This window comes from Arachis hypogaea, chromosome 11 (assembly GCF_003086295.3).
Source record: "Arachis hypogaea cultivar Tifrunner chromosome 11, arahy.Tifrunner.gnm2.J5K5, whole genome shotgun sequence".
Classification (NCBI taxonomy): Eukaryota; Viridiplantae; Streptophyta; class Magnoliopsida; order Fabales; family Fabaceae; genus Arachis; species Arachis hypogaea.
Genome location: NC_092046.1, coordinates 2,632,952 through 2,650,607, shown reverse-complemented (window position 1 = coordinate 2,650,607; position 17,656 = coordinate 2,632,952). Strand labels below are relative to the sequence as shown.

General features: G+C 26.5%; 2 protein-coding genes across 2 annotated transcripts; both read right to left on the bottom strand.

The window, feature by feature from the left end:
• Window positions 1–764: 764 nt before the first annotated feature.
• LOC112719871 (trans-cinnamate 4-monooxygenase) lies at window positions 765–8,367 on the bottom strand. The gene is made up of 5 exons (XM_025770595.2): window positions 7,866–8,367; window positions 5,775–6,136; window positions 4,786–4,919; window positions 2,510–2,897; window positions 765–1,117 (listed from the first exon to the last, which is right to left on the bottom strand). Exons 1-5 carry the CDS (start codon window positions 8,286–8,288, stop codon window positions 907–909), a joined length of 1,518 nt encoding a protein of 505 aa, XP_025626380.1. The 5' UTR covers window positions 8,289–8,367; the 3' UTR covers window positions 765–906.
• Window positions 8,368–13,906: 5,539 nt separating this feature from the next.
• Window positions 13,907–14,278, bottom strand: LOC112719870 (ubiquitin-like protein 5). The gene has a single exon (XM_025770594.3). The coding sequence runs from the start codon at window positions 14,137–14,139 to the stop codon at window positions 13,918–13,920; it is 222 nt and encodes a 73-aa protein (XP_025626379.1). The 5' UTR covers window positions 14,140–14,278; the 3' UTR covers window positions 13,907–13,917.
• Between the last annotated feature and the right edge of the window lie 3,378 nt (window positions 14,279–17,656).

The window sequence follows — 17,656 nt, the reverse complement described above, 5'->3', positions numbered from 1 at the left end:
GTTAACAACGTCAGAATTTGTTAATATGGTACGTTAAGTAACATTATAATACACACCTAATAGTTTTAATTGACAATAACATGATTTATTTATAAAATTAGATCAAATTAATCCTGAATTGAGAAATTTTAATGCCTCAAGTTCTCTTCTCATTTAAATTTTAATTTGATCTAATTTTATGAATTTATTATGTTAATAGTCAATTAAAATTCTTAAGTATGTGTTACGGTGTCACTTAATGTGTCACATTAATAAATTTTGACACTATCAACAACAAAAATTAGAAAAAGATTACTATAACTAATTTAAAATTTTTAAAAGATAAATTTAATTAAAAAAAATTTAATAAATAATTTGAAGAACGAATAATTTATCAAAAACTAATTTTACCATTTACTCATAAAAAAAATCGTACGCAAAATGTCAAAGATATTTAGAATGGGTAGAAATTGTGGCTCAAACAGTGTATGAGTGCCAAACATGCTTTGTCTTGTAGTTGTAAGTAGCCACGTCAAGAACCAAGGTTCGATTCCCATTATAGCTGGGTTGTAGTAGAAAAGAACCTTTAGTTGAAAAGAGAAAGTCTAGAGGCCAGCAGATTTTGTAGTTTTTAGTCATCAATGATGTTTTTAATAGTGTGAGATTGCATTTAAAGATGTAGAATTATTCAATTTTTTTTTTATGATTAAGTGCTGGCCAGAATTTAACAAAAGTGATGGCCCTCTAACACTCCTAAGTGGAAAATCATCATTTGAAGCTCATGATTTACAATAAGAGGTGCAAAGAATAACAATACACCCTTATATATAACAAATTAACAACATATCCCCATTTTTCAAACAAACCGATCAGTGTAATACATGAATAAGTTGGATCATTAAAAGAATACAAAGAAACTAACAGGAATCAAAATGATCTGGGCTTGGCAACAATGGTGGAATGCTTGAGAATGTGAAGACTAAACTGCCCTCCTTTCTCAGTGGTGTCAAGCTTGGACTGTCCAGGTGGAGGTAAAAGCTCAAAGTTTTGCACCAAACGTCCCAATGTGATGCCAAGTATAGGCAATGCAAGAATGATCCCCGGGCAACTCCTTCTCCCCACACCAAAGGGTAGGTACCTGTATTTTTGTATATACACAAATACGAGTATTAAATACAATACAATACATAATTAAATATGATTATTTTATCCTAAATGAAAGTTCGTGCACAAGATTAAAACATTTTGTTTTAATTACTATGTTGGTCCTATAGTTTTGTGAAATTTTCAATTAGATCTTTATATTTTTTTTTTATTAATTGGGTCCTGCACCAAAAATTTTTTTTTAATTAAGTCTTTTTTAGTAGTAATTGGCTTAATTTTACAGGGATCCAACTAATAAAAATTGGTACAAAGACCTAAATAAAAGAAAAAAAAGTGTAGGGACCCAATTTAAAAAAATTAATTTGGTGCAAGGACTCTATTAAAAGAAAAAAAAGTATAAGAATCTAATTGAAAATTTTGCGAAACTATAGAGACCAATGGAGTAATTAAACCAAAAATTTGTAGTGCGACAGAAGTTTAGTCAAATCATTATTGACTTATAAACTAATAAGGTCTCCTTTTTTTCTAAAAAAATTTATGATTTTTGAACTAGATCTTATATGTGACGGAGAATTTGATGTAGAGATTAATTTGTTTAGAATAAATATTATTTTTTATCTCTAATTATTTTGTTTGTTGTAATTCAAAAATTCTTATTCTGTCTCTAATTATTAAAATAATTTATCTAAATAGTCTCTGTAAATAATAATCTACTGATGTGTTAAGAGTCATTTAGACTCGTAATAAGATCTACTTATACTAATTTTTTTTATTGTTGGAGACCGTTTAGAGATTTTTAAATAATAAACGAGCGTTTTGTCCTTTAGATAAATAATCAGTAATCAAAAAAGATATTTACTCATTTGCTTAACTATTGGATTGGAACTAAATTACTAATTTGACTAAAAGTTTCTTAAAGAACTTATTTGAAATATTATTTAAAGAAAAAAACTTGTAGTGGTATAAAAAAATAGAGTATAAACAATTGAGTAAAACATTGAAACAAATTAAATCCTAACAAATATAAATGCAGCATTAAAATATAGAAAAAATTTTAAGTGAACCGGAAATACCGGTGTTCCAATTGTTTTAATCGTTGATTTTAATTAATATATATTATAAGAAAAATTTCAAGTATACCGAGAATACCGGTATTGCATTTGTTTTAACCGTTGATTTTAATTAATATATATTATATATTTTTTATAATTCAGATCAACAGTTAAAACAACTGAAACACTGATGTTTTCGATACACTTGAAACTCTTTCTATATTATATATATTTTTTAAAATTTAGATCAACGGTTAAAATAATTAGAACACCGGTATTCTCGGTACACTTAAAACTCTTTCTAAAATATATACTAGTATTGATATGAGATGGTAAGATGGTAATTTAGGGTTATAGGTAGTAGAAAAAATTACCTGAAATCATTTCCGTTAGCTTCAACCTTGGACTCTTCTTCCAAGAACCTCTCAGGCCTAAACTCTTGAGGGTTGTTCCACTTAGCAGGGTTGTTAGCAAGCCACCATGCATTGACCAAGATCTTGCTCTCAGCAGGGATATCATAGCCACCAAGCTTTGCATCATGGAGGTTCATGTGTGGAACAAGGAGTGGAATTGCCATTCTTAGCCTTAGTGTTTCCTTGATCACTGCTTGAAGGTATGGGAGTTTGTGTGTGTCTGGCTCAGTTATTTGGTGTCCTGCTCCTAAAACTCTATCAATTTCATCTCTTACTTTCTTTTGGATTTCTGGGTGGTTCACTAGCTCAGCTATTCCCCACTCAATTGACCATAGTGTTGTCTCTATTGCTGTTTCAAAACCAAAAAAAAAAAAAGTTTTTAGTTAGAAATATATAAGAATTGAATTTCATTAATAAAAATGGCATAAATACAAGTGATCACAATCAACATCACAACAATGCATTGCAAAATATGACCAACAATTGCACCAAATAACATACAAACAAATACTAAAATGCCCAATTGTGTATCCCAAATTATATTGTCGGTGGAAACTCATGCATTGTTTTTATAAAAAGTTGATTATTTAATAATTTTTAATTATTAACTTTATATAAAAATAAATATATTTGAATATCAACTCAACTTTCATTATTACTACTACTACTACTACATCTAGATCCTTAAATTTCAAAATTAGCTCCCTAAATTCTTTAGTTTTATACATTAGTCCCAAAACATCACGTGTATTCTAATCAAACCCTAAGATTAACTCTAATTATAGATCAAAACCTAGCTACCACCCCATTTAGGGGTATTTATGGATCGGATCCGATCTGCATATTCACGGTGTTTATTCGAATTCGATTCGAATATTGCGAATATGGATCCGATTTGCAAGGCTATCGGATCAGATCCGCACACTAATCGGATCGAATTGCGGATTTTGTGTTGGTATCCGCATATCCGCAAAAATAAAGAAATAAATAAGTAAATATTCTTTTTATGTTTTATTTCAACTAATAATTATCATATATGTTATATTATTTTAATTTATTATTTAAGAAAAGTATGTTTAATATTATTTTAAGAGTAAACATATTTAAAAAAAATAGAAAAAATAAATTTTATTGATATTTTTTAATAAAAATAAGCTTTTAAAAATATTTTTGTATTTTGCGGATATATCCGATATCTGATATCCGATCCGATCTGCAAATGTGTGAATCGGATTGGATCCAAACTAAAAAAATTGCGGATATTGAATCCGATCCGATCCAATAATTTTAGTGCGAATCGGATCAAAATTTTAGCCATATCCGATCCGCGTTCACCCCTAACTCCACCCAAAAAAATGAAACATATACACCATAATTAATTGCTTTTAAAAAATGTTGGACATTTGTTTTAATGTGCACTAGGGGGTTGGTAGTGATGAGAATGCTAAATGAACAAAAAAAAATAATAATAATCACAAACAAAAATAGAAAATATTTTTCCACTATGGTGGAGGTAGGTAGACCAACTAAATGATCACTTTCATAGTTTTATAGTATATATATGGTCACCAATATTTGAAGTCAGAGTTGCTTTTTCAAATAATTGTACAACAAGAAAAAAAAATTTCAATGAATTGTAGGTTAGCCTGAAAGATAAGTTTTTTTTATCAATACATTCTCTAAAAAATACTATAATTAGATATTTGTAATAATTTTTCTTCTAAATTAAATATATTAAAAATTAAATTCAAAGCTTAATATTAAAATAAAATTATTCCCGAACGTGCTAATATGGTCAAGTGGGACCAAAAAAAATTACCATGGTCACATGCATGTGCATCCCAAAAACCTTGTTCATTACATGTTTAAATCTTAGATACAGAAAACAAAACACTCCTAATAATTATTGTTCTGATCATTTTACCTACCGTTCTGATTAACTTTATATAAACGTGATTAGGTAGGTAAGAAAAAGGCATTGGTATGAATTATATATATATATATATATATATATATATATATATATATATATATATATGTATTATTCGTATACTAAAATTTGTTACTAAAATATTTGTATATAAATACATGTATAAATTAATTTATTTTTAATGTATATTTATATTTTAATATATATTTTATATTAATAATTAATTTTGATAATTGATTTTAGTGTACACTTAACATAATAATTTGCAAAAATTAAAAAAAGAAAAAGGAAAGTTGATTATTATTACCAGCAACGTTAATATTCTCAACAATGTAAAGAACGTTGTCCTCATTGATTTCGCCTTTTTTCTGTGCATCCAAAATGTGATCCATTGCGCACTTTAGGCCTTCGTTGTGGGTTCTCTTTGTGCTCTCTAGTTTCCTGTTGTTAATTCCAAAATCATAATAAATAATAATCCACAGCACTTTTTGAATCCTAGTACTAAAAACATTATTACTCATCATTGACATGCACATGTAGTAAATTAAAAGGAAAAGAAAAGCATAATTAAAATTCCACAATAATTATGATAATCTAAATAGTAAAATTCTACTTAAATAAAATAATAGAAATAATTATAACAATTTCATTACCTAAAATAATATTTAGAAAGAATACTATAGAATTAGCACTTTTAGTTGAAAAAATAGAAAAATTTATTAATATTGACTCAAATATATATAAGTCAAATATAAAGAAGAAATATTGATCCATCTTCTAACATTCTTCTAAACATAAAAAAAATGAAATAATAAGGACTAATTTACTTTTAATTTTATTTAAGAAATCACTATAATTAAGTTTCATTGATTAAAAAATTATGATAAATCAACCAAAATGATAACAAGAGTGTGAAAATAATTATATAAATTTTTAACACTAATACATTTTACAGTGAACTAAAAAAATCCCCGAGTAATAATTTTAAGTAAGATCTTGAATTTTATGGCAAAAAACACCTATTTATTGTTGATATTTAATAATAAAAAAATAATAACTCAAAATTGTCTTATTTAATTTAGATTTAGGTTTATATTTTATGGTGAAAGTTCATGTAGAATCAACTTTATGTAAAATTGATAATTAACAACTGTTAAATAAAAATTTAGTCAAATTAATCAAATTATTTAACTCAACAATCAATTTTACGTGAGATTGACTGCACTTAAGTTTTCACTTTATAAAGTGCATTATGGATATGAAAGAGAAAGGGAAATTACGAAATAGGACACATACTTTCTCTCCTCAACGAAATGGTCCTTGAAGAGCTTCAACCTAGTGTCCTTAACCTCCTTGCATATTTTCAAGTACCCTCTCAATAATGGCCTCAAAATGGGAATGAAGTCACCGTAGTTATACTCAAAGCTCTGAGCCAACCTACTCCTTTCTCCGTTCAGCAGCCGAAGCTTCTGGAACACTGGATCCTTCTCGCTCTCGAACCTTCTGTCGAACATTATCCTGAACATATTGTTGTACATCATCAGCTGCAGCCTCCGCCGCAGAACCGTCCCGCTTGTCGCCGCTTCCGGGTTGTTCTTAACATCCTCCACCACTTTTGCCGCCTCATCCTCCCATCCATAACGGTACTGCTGCACCACCTGTTCGTTATAAAATAAAAAGTGTTGTCCAAATTATGAGTAATTGCCTAGATTAGTTCCAACGATTTTAAAGTCTCATTAAAAATTAGGGAAATGCTAGGGGACAATGATTTTATCGAACAATATGAACAACTACCAATCAAATAAAAATACATTACATTTTCAATTTAACCTTCTAAATTTTAATATTAAAATAACCATCCGTACACTAATAAAATGAATATCCGATATATCTATTGTTTACATTGTTTAATATTTTCATTGTTTATCTATACTTTTTCTAAAAATTAATAGACAGATTAATTCAAAATTTTATTCTAATATATAAATCAGTTCCAATTCAAGATTTTACTCTAAAAATTTTAAAAACAAATATTTTAATTTCTAAAAAATATTAATACACAGATTTTTAATATTTTATTTAAAAATTAATTTTTTTAATAATTAAAATATCCAATTTTTTATTATCTTCATAGAAAGAATTTAACTCTTTGAAAACACCACAACTATGAAACTTTTGTATTATCATCTAGAAAATTTTTCATATGTTATCGATACTCATGTGCTAGTAATTTTAATTATTGATTTTAATTAATATTATATATATATAACTTTTAATCGAGATAAAAAATTAAAACTAAAATATTAGTATTCTAAAAATATTTAAATTTTTCTTATCAAATAAAAAAAAGACAAAACGATAACATAAAATTATTTTATTTAATTTTAAATTTATAATGTTATATATGTTATATTTATATTTATATATTTATTATATTTAAAATTATTTATGGTTTTCAGATATTTTTTATATGAAAAGATGATATAATTATTATTTGATAGAAGTTTTTAATTGAACATTTGTTAAGGTTAAATATTTATACCAAAACTTTAATTTTTTATTATAAATTATTTAAATAGTTTTAAGAACAATTATTACCTTTTTAATAGTTATTAATATATTAACTATTAAATGCGCAAACTTTTAATGATAAAAAGTTAAAAACGAGTCAACTAGCCAAAAAGAAAATAGTATAAATAACACGATTTCTGCAACAAATTTGTGAAAAAGCACGTGAGATCTATATTAATTGGTCCCACAGAATTTAAGAAAAAAAGAAACAACGTGAGAATTGAGGGGAAAACATTGAAAATATTGTTTTGGACTCCCTATATAATAATAGTATTTTTTTAAAAATAAAAATTCACGTGTAATTATTATTTAAAAATTGTTAAATAATAATTTTATAACTGCATTTATTTATAGATATAGAATGAGACGGGATATAAAAATATAAAATTATATTTAATAAATAAAATATAAATAAAAATATTATATTTAAATATATTAAATTAATATATTTTATGTTTATTTAAATAAAAATAATACAAAGACTAACAAAAAAATTTTTATTTTTTATTATTTTTAATATTTTTTATAATTATATATTTTTTTATTATATTTTTTTCAATTTAAAAAAAAATAAATTTTTATAATTTGTATTAATTTATCACTTGTTTTTAATGTCTTATTTTATTCGGTTTTTCATAACCAAAACAGCGCATATGTTGAAAGTCGCAGGTGAATCTCCACCTTTTTTAAAACAAAAATGTTCTTATATACATTTAATTTCGGATTAATTACTCTTGTTTAATAACAAAGAAGATTAACGTAAAAATCATATAACTCAAGTAATTTCAGTAACGTAAATCTGTTATAACATCTAACCTTATTGGTGAAGAATGGTACGGTCATGATTCGGCGCATCTTGCGCCAATGTTCACCGTAGACGGTGAAGACCATGTCTTGGCCTTTACCGGTGAAGATGTCGAACACAACATTTCGGGTTCGTGACCCGAATTCAACGCCTTGTGTGTGTAGAACCTCTTTCGCCAGCTCCGGCGACGAAACCACCACCAGGTTTCGCTGCCCCATGCGGAGGAGGAAGATGTCGCCGAATTTCTTCGCCAGTTCCGTCAGGTTCCGGTGGTTCAGATCGTCGCCGACTTGCAGCCAGTTGCCGAAGATCGGTACCGGGAGTGGTCCCGGCGGGAGCTTGAATTTCCTCCCTCGGAGTTTGGAGACGGCGATGGAGACGACGGCGGCGAGGAAGAGTGCCAAGAGGACCTTCTCTAAGAAAAGGAGGTCCATGTTGATTGTGAATGTCAGTGGCAAAATGGTAATTTTATGGGAGTTTGATGTTTCGGTTTGGTGTAGTAGAGTGCGGGTGGGTTGAGTGGGATTTATAGGAGGTTAGAGACTTGGAGTAGTGATTTATTTTATTTATTTTTTCTCTTTATATTTTGCTAGTGACATGTTTATTAACTTATTTTTTATTACTGTTTATGAAAAAACTGGTATCAGAGTTGAGCTAAAGGAAAAATATTACGTTAAATATTAAATATTAAAATAATAATAATTATAATATAATCTTTTAACTAAAAAATTAAAATCTAAATGATAGAAATAATAAAATTTAATTTTTATAAATGTATATATAATGAAAGATATTTAATATATTAATGTCTATTAATACACTATTAACTATAAATTTATGATTATGATATGTGTATATTAAAATCAACTATTAAAATTAGTCTAATTAATATAAAATATATGTTAAAATATAAATATATATTAAAAATAAATTAAACTATATATATTAATTAGTGTACGAATAATATTTTTGATAAATTTATTAAGGAGAAAAACTACGGTTGGATTGGTGATGTGAATTTAAAAACATTAATAAGTGACACATAATATTAATGCAATGGATAAAATTTTTAGTAAAACCCTTCTTCGGGCCTTGATTTTTTTTAATTTAGATAATTTATACTTTAATGATTAAAAAATAATAATTTATTTTTTATTTTTTATGTTAGATGTATGAGTTTTTTTATGGAAATTTAAAAAAAAATAAAAAAAATATTTATATATAATATTAATTTATATTATCTGACATTTATCTGTTTTACATAGATAATAATTATTTGATTAAAATTATTTATTGTCTATATAATCATTAAAATAATATTATAGAGAGATGATAACCATCTAATTTAAGTATTTTTTTTAATAATTATGTAAGAGTTAAATAGTCACAAATAAATAGTCATTATTAATGTAAAACTGATGAAAGCAGATCACAAATTATGTCACAGGTATTTTTTGTCATAATTATTTTTTGTCAAAAATTCTCACACAGAAATTCATACGTCTAATAAAAAGAAAAGATAACGAATAAATTATTATTTTTCAATCATTAATATGTGTATTGTTTAAACTATAAAAAACTAGAAATCCAAAAAGAATTTTACTCGAAATTTTTTATGATTGTGGTGTGTGAGTGAGGGAATATGGGGAAGTTATTGAGAGAGAGGAATCAAGAATGGAGGGTGAGGGTGGCTAAGCGTGTGTGTATGTGTTTGGGGGTAGGTGAGGACTGAAGGGGGGTTGGTGGCTAATAATTATTAAATTTTAGGAAATTAAAAAAAATGTAAACAAACATTCTTTTTAATAAGTTATAAAAAAAAAAACACTTTTGATAGAAATCCAACAAAACTTTTAAAAAATGTGAAAAATTCCCTCTCCCTTTTCAACGTCACGTGACTAACATGGAGGTAACGAAATTTATTATTTAAAGAAACAGTAGTGTGATTTGGATTTCTATACGGAAAAAATATGAAGAGTCAATGAAATATTTGTATAATATGAATAATGAAAGTTTAGAGAGTATTAGAGATATAACAATTAGTGCTATTTTTTTCCATTAGAGTAAGCTTCTGGGATGAGTAGTATCATGACATGGTATTAAATCTTTAGATCCGAGAAATCAATAATTCGATTCTTGGTGAAGCCCAAAATCATTCTGAATATTATGGGTAAGGTTCATTTTGTAACTCATATAACTCATTGTACACATTATACAAATAACTCATATATATAATAGTATAGAAAACTTATCACATATTCCTTTGTACTTGAATGAAATATTTTACTCTATTTTTTTAACCATTCATATTTAATTTAAAAATATAAAAGGTGAAGATTCAATCTAACTTTCTTTTGTTGATTTAAACTAAAAATAAGGCTCATAACGTTTCTTATGGAGTGTTACACTTTTTATTAATTTGTTAAATTTTAATTTTTTATTTATTATATTTTATATGAATGGTCTAAATTTAAAAAAATAATCTATTAATAAAATTAATTATTTTTTTATAAATTTTAATTTTTTTTTCAAGTTTTAGATATTAGATTAAAATCCAAAATATAATATATATATATATATATATATATATATATATATATATATATATATTAAAAGCAATGTGTCTATCTAAAAGAAAGCAGTTAGATTTTGGAATTGAAATAAATAATGCATAAAAAATGAATTGAAAATTCATATACCAAACTCAAAAGAATCATGTTCATACAATTGCTAAAATTTTATCACTTCCAACATCCACAATTAGCAATTCAATATGAAAAGAAGCTTTATCAAACTTATTTGAAGAATGTTGCCACTATAGTCCTTTAGTCTTGAAGATGGGATGCCATCTTTAACAAAAGAGGCCGAGGTAGAGATGAATCGAAGGAGCCGTGTTGTTTCACACAGAATGAGAGAATACATGACGGCAAGGGTTGATGAAGGAAGATGTTAAAGACTTTGGGTTGGCATCAATATAATGGAGGAGCACCATCACATTGAAAATGAGCTGCTAGTTAGGAAAGGGTGGAGATGTTTAAAGACATTAGATCCGCAACTATGGAGTAATGGAGGAATTCCATCAAGTTCCGGCTGAGTACTTCGCTGGCGTAATAGTCGTTCTATCTCGGTCTGTGTCAGCTTGTTCGTTTAGACCATGACAAAATATAAAAACCCAAAAGAGTCAGAAATATAAAAAAAATTACTTACAAGAAACAAGTTGATACAGATATTTTTTATGGTTAAAAGCCTGATGACACGGGAAACAAGTACTCATAAATGGTAGGATGCATGGCATGCTCTTCGAAAAGCTGGTTTAGTTAGCCTAGGGATGGCAAAATTTCCCGAGACGCGGGGATCCCTACGAAGACTGCTCCGAATGGGGATTCGACTGTGGAGAATTTTTTTCGCGGGGATGGGATTGGAGGACGGGGACGGGGGACACAATTCCCCCGAGGCAAGCGTGGGGACCCAAGCGGGGATCCCCATCCCGTCCCCATTAATCCCCAAAATTCATAAATTTATTGAATTGTCCTTAATAGTTGAATTATTCTAATCATCATTTGCATAACCCTTCTTCAATTCAAAGATCCATAATGCTGTCCATACTTCATATCCAACCTCTCTACAACCACCCCTCGCCACTCTCTCTTCTCGCCGCATTGTCACACCTCACCGTGTCATCATCTTCACTGCGTCGTGCCCTCTATTTGCGGTGTTCTTTTTCGTAACTCTGTCGTCGTGTCCATTCTCCTCTCTATTCACGCGTCTCCCACCTCGTCCATTGCTTTGTCCTCTGACTCATCGTTGCGTCCCCCCACTGCCTCATTTCGAACGAAGTCACTATCTTGTCGTTTAGACTTTTTGTATAAAATCTTGTTGTTTTTGTATAAGATACTTGCAGCTCTATTCATATGAAAATTAATAATTAGTTAGAAATATCAGATAGATGGAGAATGGGATTCTTGCAGAGGATAGGACTCTGTGGAGAATAGAGATGGATAGCAATATTCTTCTACGGTAGAAAATAAAGACAAAAACAGAAAGCAAATCTGGGGATGCGGATAGAGAGCAGGGAGGCATCCCCCGCTCCGCCCTCGTCCTCGCCCTGTCCATCCTAAGTTAGCCTTACCCAAATATTTATAATGTAATGAGATTCTGTCTTGTTATGCTACTTAACGGAATTAGAGTGAATTAGACAAGTCTCTCACCGTTGTTTTATTTCAAAGGAAAGCATAATGTATAATTGATATCCAGCATGAAGCAAAAAAAAAAAATAATAATAATAATTAATAAGATTTTTTATTTTTAAATGTAAATATAAAAAAACATTCTCAAACCTATCATAGTAATATCAAAGAATTAATGATAAATATTTGGAGAATAATATTAAATATGTATGTATGTGGGGACAGTTGCCTTATTGAATTTTAAAAAAGAATATATAAGAATCTTAGAAAAAAATAATATTAAAAATATATATTATGTATATAATATTAAAATTTAAATAAATTTTATTACGTGTAAAACAAAATTATAATATTAAATATAAATATAATAATAAAAAAATTTGTATTATATAAATTTAATTAAAAAATATGTATACTCAAGTAAAAAACAAACAACAACAACAACAACAATAATAATAATAATAATAATAATAATAATAATAATAATAATAATAATAAATGAAGCTAGCTGGATAAATGAGTTTTCAAAGATCTAAAGAATAATTTTTGTTTTTACACCAGTTGATTATATTGAAGAACTCTACCATTATCACAATTCGTTTTGTACATTGTAAAAATACCATTTCGTTTCAACAAAAATATTGCAAGGCACACTAAAAATCAACTACATTGGCCATATTGTATTATACGTATTGAACAAATCAACTACATTAGTCATATTGTATTATACATATTTCAATACGTATTCATATTAACGGATTCCATATAAATAATTCATTAGTTTAAATGTGTTTTTAGTGAACAAGGTAAAAAATATCAATATCCGTCCGATTGGAGGATACTAAACGGGGATGAAAAAGAAAAAAGAAAAAGCCAAACAAAAAGGGCTAATTTTTTTAGTTATGAAAATTTAAAATGTGTTATGTTTAATTATGAAAAAATGGTGTGTTTTTTATAGATATAGAGATCAATTTTTTTTAATTAAAATTTATAAATCAGAGGCTCAGTTTTGTTTTGAAACAAAACTTATGATCTGATTTGAGATAATAGAAAAATCTGAGCCTCAAATTTATATGGACTAAAGACTTTTTTTTAACGGATAAACAAATCTATAAACCACAAATCTAACCTTGGGATTTGTGGTATCAACAAAAAAATAAAATTAAACACCACAAATCTGACAATCTTAAAAATACAAAAAAACGTACTTTTGTTAAATGAAACGTTAACCCAAACGCACAAAATTTAAAAGCAATGATAGTTCTAGAACAAAAATACTACTTATCTTTTTAAATTTAGTCATTGATCAATTTTTTTAAAAATTTATTATTATTTAATTAATTTAAATATCTATTTTTATATACTGATTATTTAAAAAATAAAACATTATTATTTTTTTATTTTTTTAAAAACTAAATAAAGAATAATATTTAAAAGATACCTAAAAATTATTCCATATTCATGACCAAAAACACGTTAAATTACAACAGATTGTTCCAACAGCAAATTAAACCCAATATCATTGGGTATGGGCATTATTCCAATCAAAGGAGTCTTTTCTTTTACAAGTCAAAAATTACATTGGACACATTTATCCAGTTCTCAGCACATACTATCTTACGCCATTAATAGCACCTGAAACAAACAACAGCATAAGATCAGTCTTAAGGAAGCAGCATGCACAAAAACAATAACATGAGCGCATAAATTGTGCAATTCCTTAAAGAAATAACCTTTACTAGTGATGAACAAAATTATGAATCCACAATGTTCAGCAAAGATAAATTCCAACAAGTCAATTGTTAAATAAACGCAAAATCATGAGGAACCCTAAAATAAACAATATAGAGAAGAAAGAAGAGACCTTTGAAGAGGGATTTTAGTTGTAGTAGAGCTCGAGGCCCATGCCGTCGTGGATCTCGTAATCTTTGAGGGTGATATGATCCTTGTAGATGGTGTACCACTTCTGGATGCGAATCTTGTCGGCCCTCGTTCCTGTCTGAGCTGCAACCAGCTTCTTCAGGTCTCCGATGGTGTCGTCATCGTTGCATTTCACGCGAACCTTCTTCCCCAATCGATCGTTTAGAACCACCTCGATCATCTTCTCTTCTTAGTTAATCGTTCCCTGAAACTTGAAACCGAAACCCTAATCCCCCAATTCCTTCTCTTCTTTAGCCTAACCTTTGTAAGTTTGGGAAAAGAATGGTTTATGAGGAAGATGCGTGATTGCGTGGATCCTTGGAGCGCTTGACGCCTGGGTTTTGACACGCGAGACTTAGAAGGAACAGAGGAGAGTGAATTAATTAGAGGTGTTAGATTATGAGTTAATGAAGATGAATAATATGTTGGGCTTTTTGGTAATGTTGGACGTTATGTTTTTGGTAACGGTTGGTTATGTGTAGTCCTATTGATCAATATAAAAGAAAGATAAGAAGTTTTTTTATTTGTTGGCTAGAATTGAATCTATGTTTTTGTAGATGGATAGTCCTTATATACAGGGATTGACAAAAAAAAATGTGTTTAGGATTGTAGACTAAAAATTTTGAGAATATAAATTTTTTGGATAATATTATATATATATATATATATATATATATATATATATATATATATATATATATATATATATATATAAGAATATAAATTAAAAGATAAGTTTAATAGTATTATTAGTGTGAAATTATAAAATTTGAAATAAACAAAAGTAGTAGAATGAATTTTAAAATTTGAAATGATTAAAAATTAAAATTTACAATTTTTTAAATTTAAAATTATTGATAATTAACATTGTAGAATAAATTTTAAAATAAGTATTTTTAATTAAACAACTTAAACAAATGTACTACTATAAAAGTTATTTATTTAGTATTTTTATTTTGAATTAAGTATTTAGAATTTGTAATTTAGGGTTTATAGTTTACGATTAGGTTAGGATTGGAGTATTTTGGATTTGGAATTTGGGTTTAGGATATGTTTTTGAGGGTTTAGTGTTTAGAGTTTAGTATTTAAGGATTTAAAATTTAGAATTTAGTGCTAGAGTTTAAAATTTGGTGATGTATATTTAATTTTTTTGTTTTTAAATTAGGTTATAAATTTTAAATTAGTGAATATTAATTTAAAATTGACAAATATTTAGTATAAATTAAATGACTTGAAAATAAATACTCTAAAAAATTTGATATTATAATTTAAATATATGATAAATTAAATTGTGTTTAGTTAATTAAAATATATGCAGACATTATTGTTTAGTTAATTTTTAACTATTTTATAATGATAAACTAATAAATGGTTAATTTTATTTTATCCAAATTAATATATTTTAGAATAATTTATTTAATTTAAAATAATGCAAGGATATTTAATATTAAATTGAAAATTAACATAGGCAGACATTTTTTTATTTTTAAAATTGATCGTTGGGTGAAGTAGCATAGCATCTAATACCCTACCAATTTATTGTTCTTATTATAATTCCGCATATGCATATCTATATTATTATTGTTCATTTTTTTCTGGTCAGAATTCTTGTTCCTTTGTTTTCGCCAGGCCTAACAATATAAGATGTTTTAGACCAAAAAACTCATACCCGACCCAATTAGCATCACAACTCCATATGGTAGCAAAATCTGCATTCTTCTTTTTTGATCTACTGTAGTATCACATTATCTGAATTCTATTATGTAGAAGAGAGATTTCTTTTATATGTATAAAAATTTATTGTCACTCTTCTAGTAGAATAAGTATGTAGAGAAAGAGTGCAATTAAATTTACAGTAAAAGATAAAAGCTGATATTGGTGCAGGATGTGAATCTCACTGCAGTAGCTGAATTAAAATATTTAATGATGTAAAATTGTTAAACATGTGATTAATTATTAATTATGAATGATAATGATAGGCTAGTTTTTATTTTTTTTCTTCAATGGAGATAAATTTTCAAGTTTTTTTTTCCTAGATTTGGGTCTTAATTGAAATTTATTTATAAAAAACGAAAATAATAAACATAATATCTTGTGTGTTTGGGGGTTATTTGATTTTTTTTTTGGAGGCCATTCAGATAAAGACGCCTAAAACATCTTTTTTTAAAGATGTTTTCATGTTGTGTTTTAATTGGTTTCTGTATAATTTATTCGGTGTTCCTCATCACATATTATTAAATTTCTCAAAAGATTTTCTTTCCAGAAACAATAAAAAATATTTAATTTGGACTAAAACAAAAAAGGTAATAAATTAACTATTAGATTTTTTTTAAAGATTATTTACATAAAAAAATATATATCACTTCATCAAAAAAAAATAATATATATATAACAAGTTCTTAAAATTTTTATAAATAAAAAAATAATTAATTTATATTTGTACAATATATAAAATAATTACTATATTATTATTATATTATATATTAAGATTCACTAATTTAAATTTTATTTTTATTTTTAATATACGCATTAGAAATAAATAAAATTTTTATAACTAAATGTACAAAATATATATAATATTAATTAGTTCTTAAAAAAATCTAAAAAAATAGTTTCTTTCATTTTAGTAAAATAACTATTTATTAAAGTAGACAAATTAATTATTTTCTTCTCATATACAATTTTTTTAAGACATAAAAATAATTAATTAGGACATTGGTTAAGATAATTAAAGTCACTATTTCATTAAACTTTTAATTTAAAGAAAAATCCTAGTTAATTTTGGTATAGAAATTTCGAATTTAAAAACATTGATAAAAATTATGTTGAATTTTGATTTATTTGATTCTCATTTAAATTAATCACTACATAAGTTAAAATTCTGTTTTGAAGTTATATTCGAACTTTAATCTGATTTTTAAAGTTTCAATTTACTTAGTTTGATTTTTTAACTTAAGTATCCGTGACTCATATTAGGGTTTTAAGTGTTTAGTTGAAAAAAAAATAAGGTAAAAAAATTTCAATTGTCATATCAAACAGTTGCTAGAATGTATAATGTAACAGTCGTTAGTCCATCTCAGCATGTTATTAACGATTTTGTGAGACAGTGACAAAAATAAGATTAGGAACCAATGTGAGTCATAACTATTAAGTTGGGAGACTAAATTGAGTAAATCGAAATTTTTGAAATTAGATTAAAACATAGTTGTTTGAACCGAACCAGTGATCGAACCGGTCAAACTACTGGTTCACTGATTTATTGGTTCAACCGATAAATTACTGGTTGAACCGATAAAACTGGTCTCACGTAAATATAAAATATAAAATAGTTAAAAACTTAAAATTAAAATTTGAAATACATATCTTCACTAACATTTTATGAAGAATCAAGTCTCAACTTCTAAAAATAACTAATATAAAAAAATTATAAAATTTTAATACTACAATAGTATCTTATTTTGACACAATAAAAAAATAATTAATTCACAAAGCCTATTATCTAACTATAATATCAGTAGATTTTAACACTAACATCAAAACAAATAACCTTAATCACAATACTAGTAATAAAATAGATCAAGTAAATTAATAAATTTTTAGTGAAATTTATATTTATATTAATAATGGTATATAATTAAAATATAATTATTTTTAAAAATAAAAAAAAAACAAAAATTAAATTAAATTAGATATTTATG

What these genes read in the sequence shown, in the direction of transcription:
- LOC112719871 (XM_025770595.2), bottom strand. Translation starts at nt 8,288, where the DNA reads ATGGACCTCCTTTTCTTAGAGAAGGTCCTCTTGGCACTCTTCCTCGCC. An exon ending in TACCATTCTTCACCAATAAG is followed by an intron (nt 6,137 to 7,865) that starts GTTAGATGTTAT and finishes TATAACGAACAG; the next exon opens with GTGGTGCAGCAGTACCGTTA. An exon ending in CATTTCGTTGAGGAGAGAAA is followed by an intron (nt 4,920 to 5,774) that starts GTATGTGTCCTA and finishes AATTAACAACAG; the next exon opens with GAAACTAGAGAGCACAAAGA.
- LOC112719870 (XM_025770594.3), bottom strand. Translation starts at nt 14,139, where the DNA reads ATGATCGAGGTGGTTCTAAACGATCGATTGGGGAAGAAGGTTCGCGTG.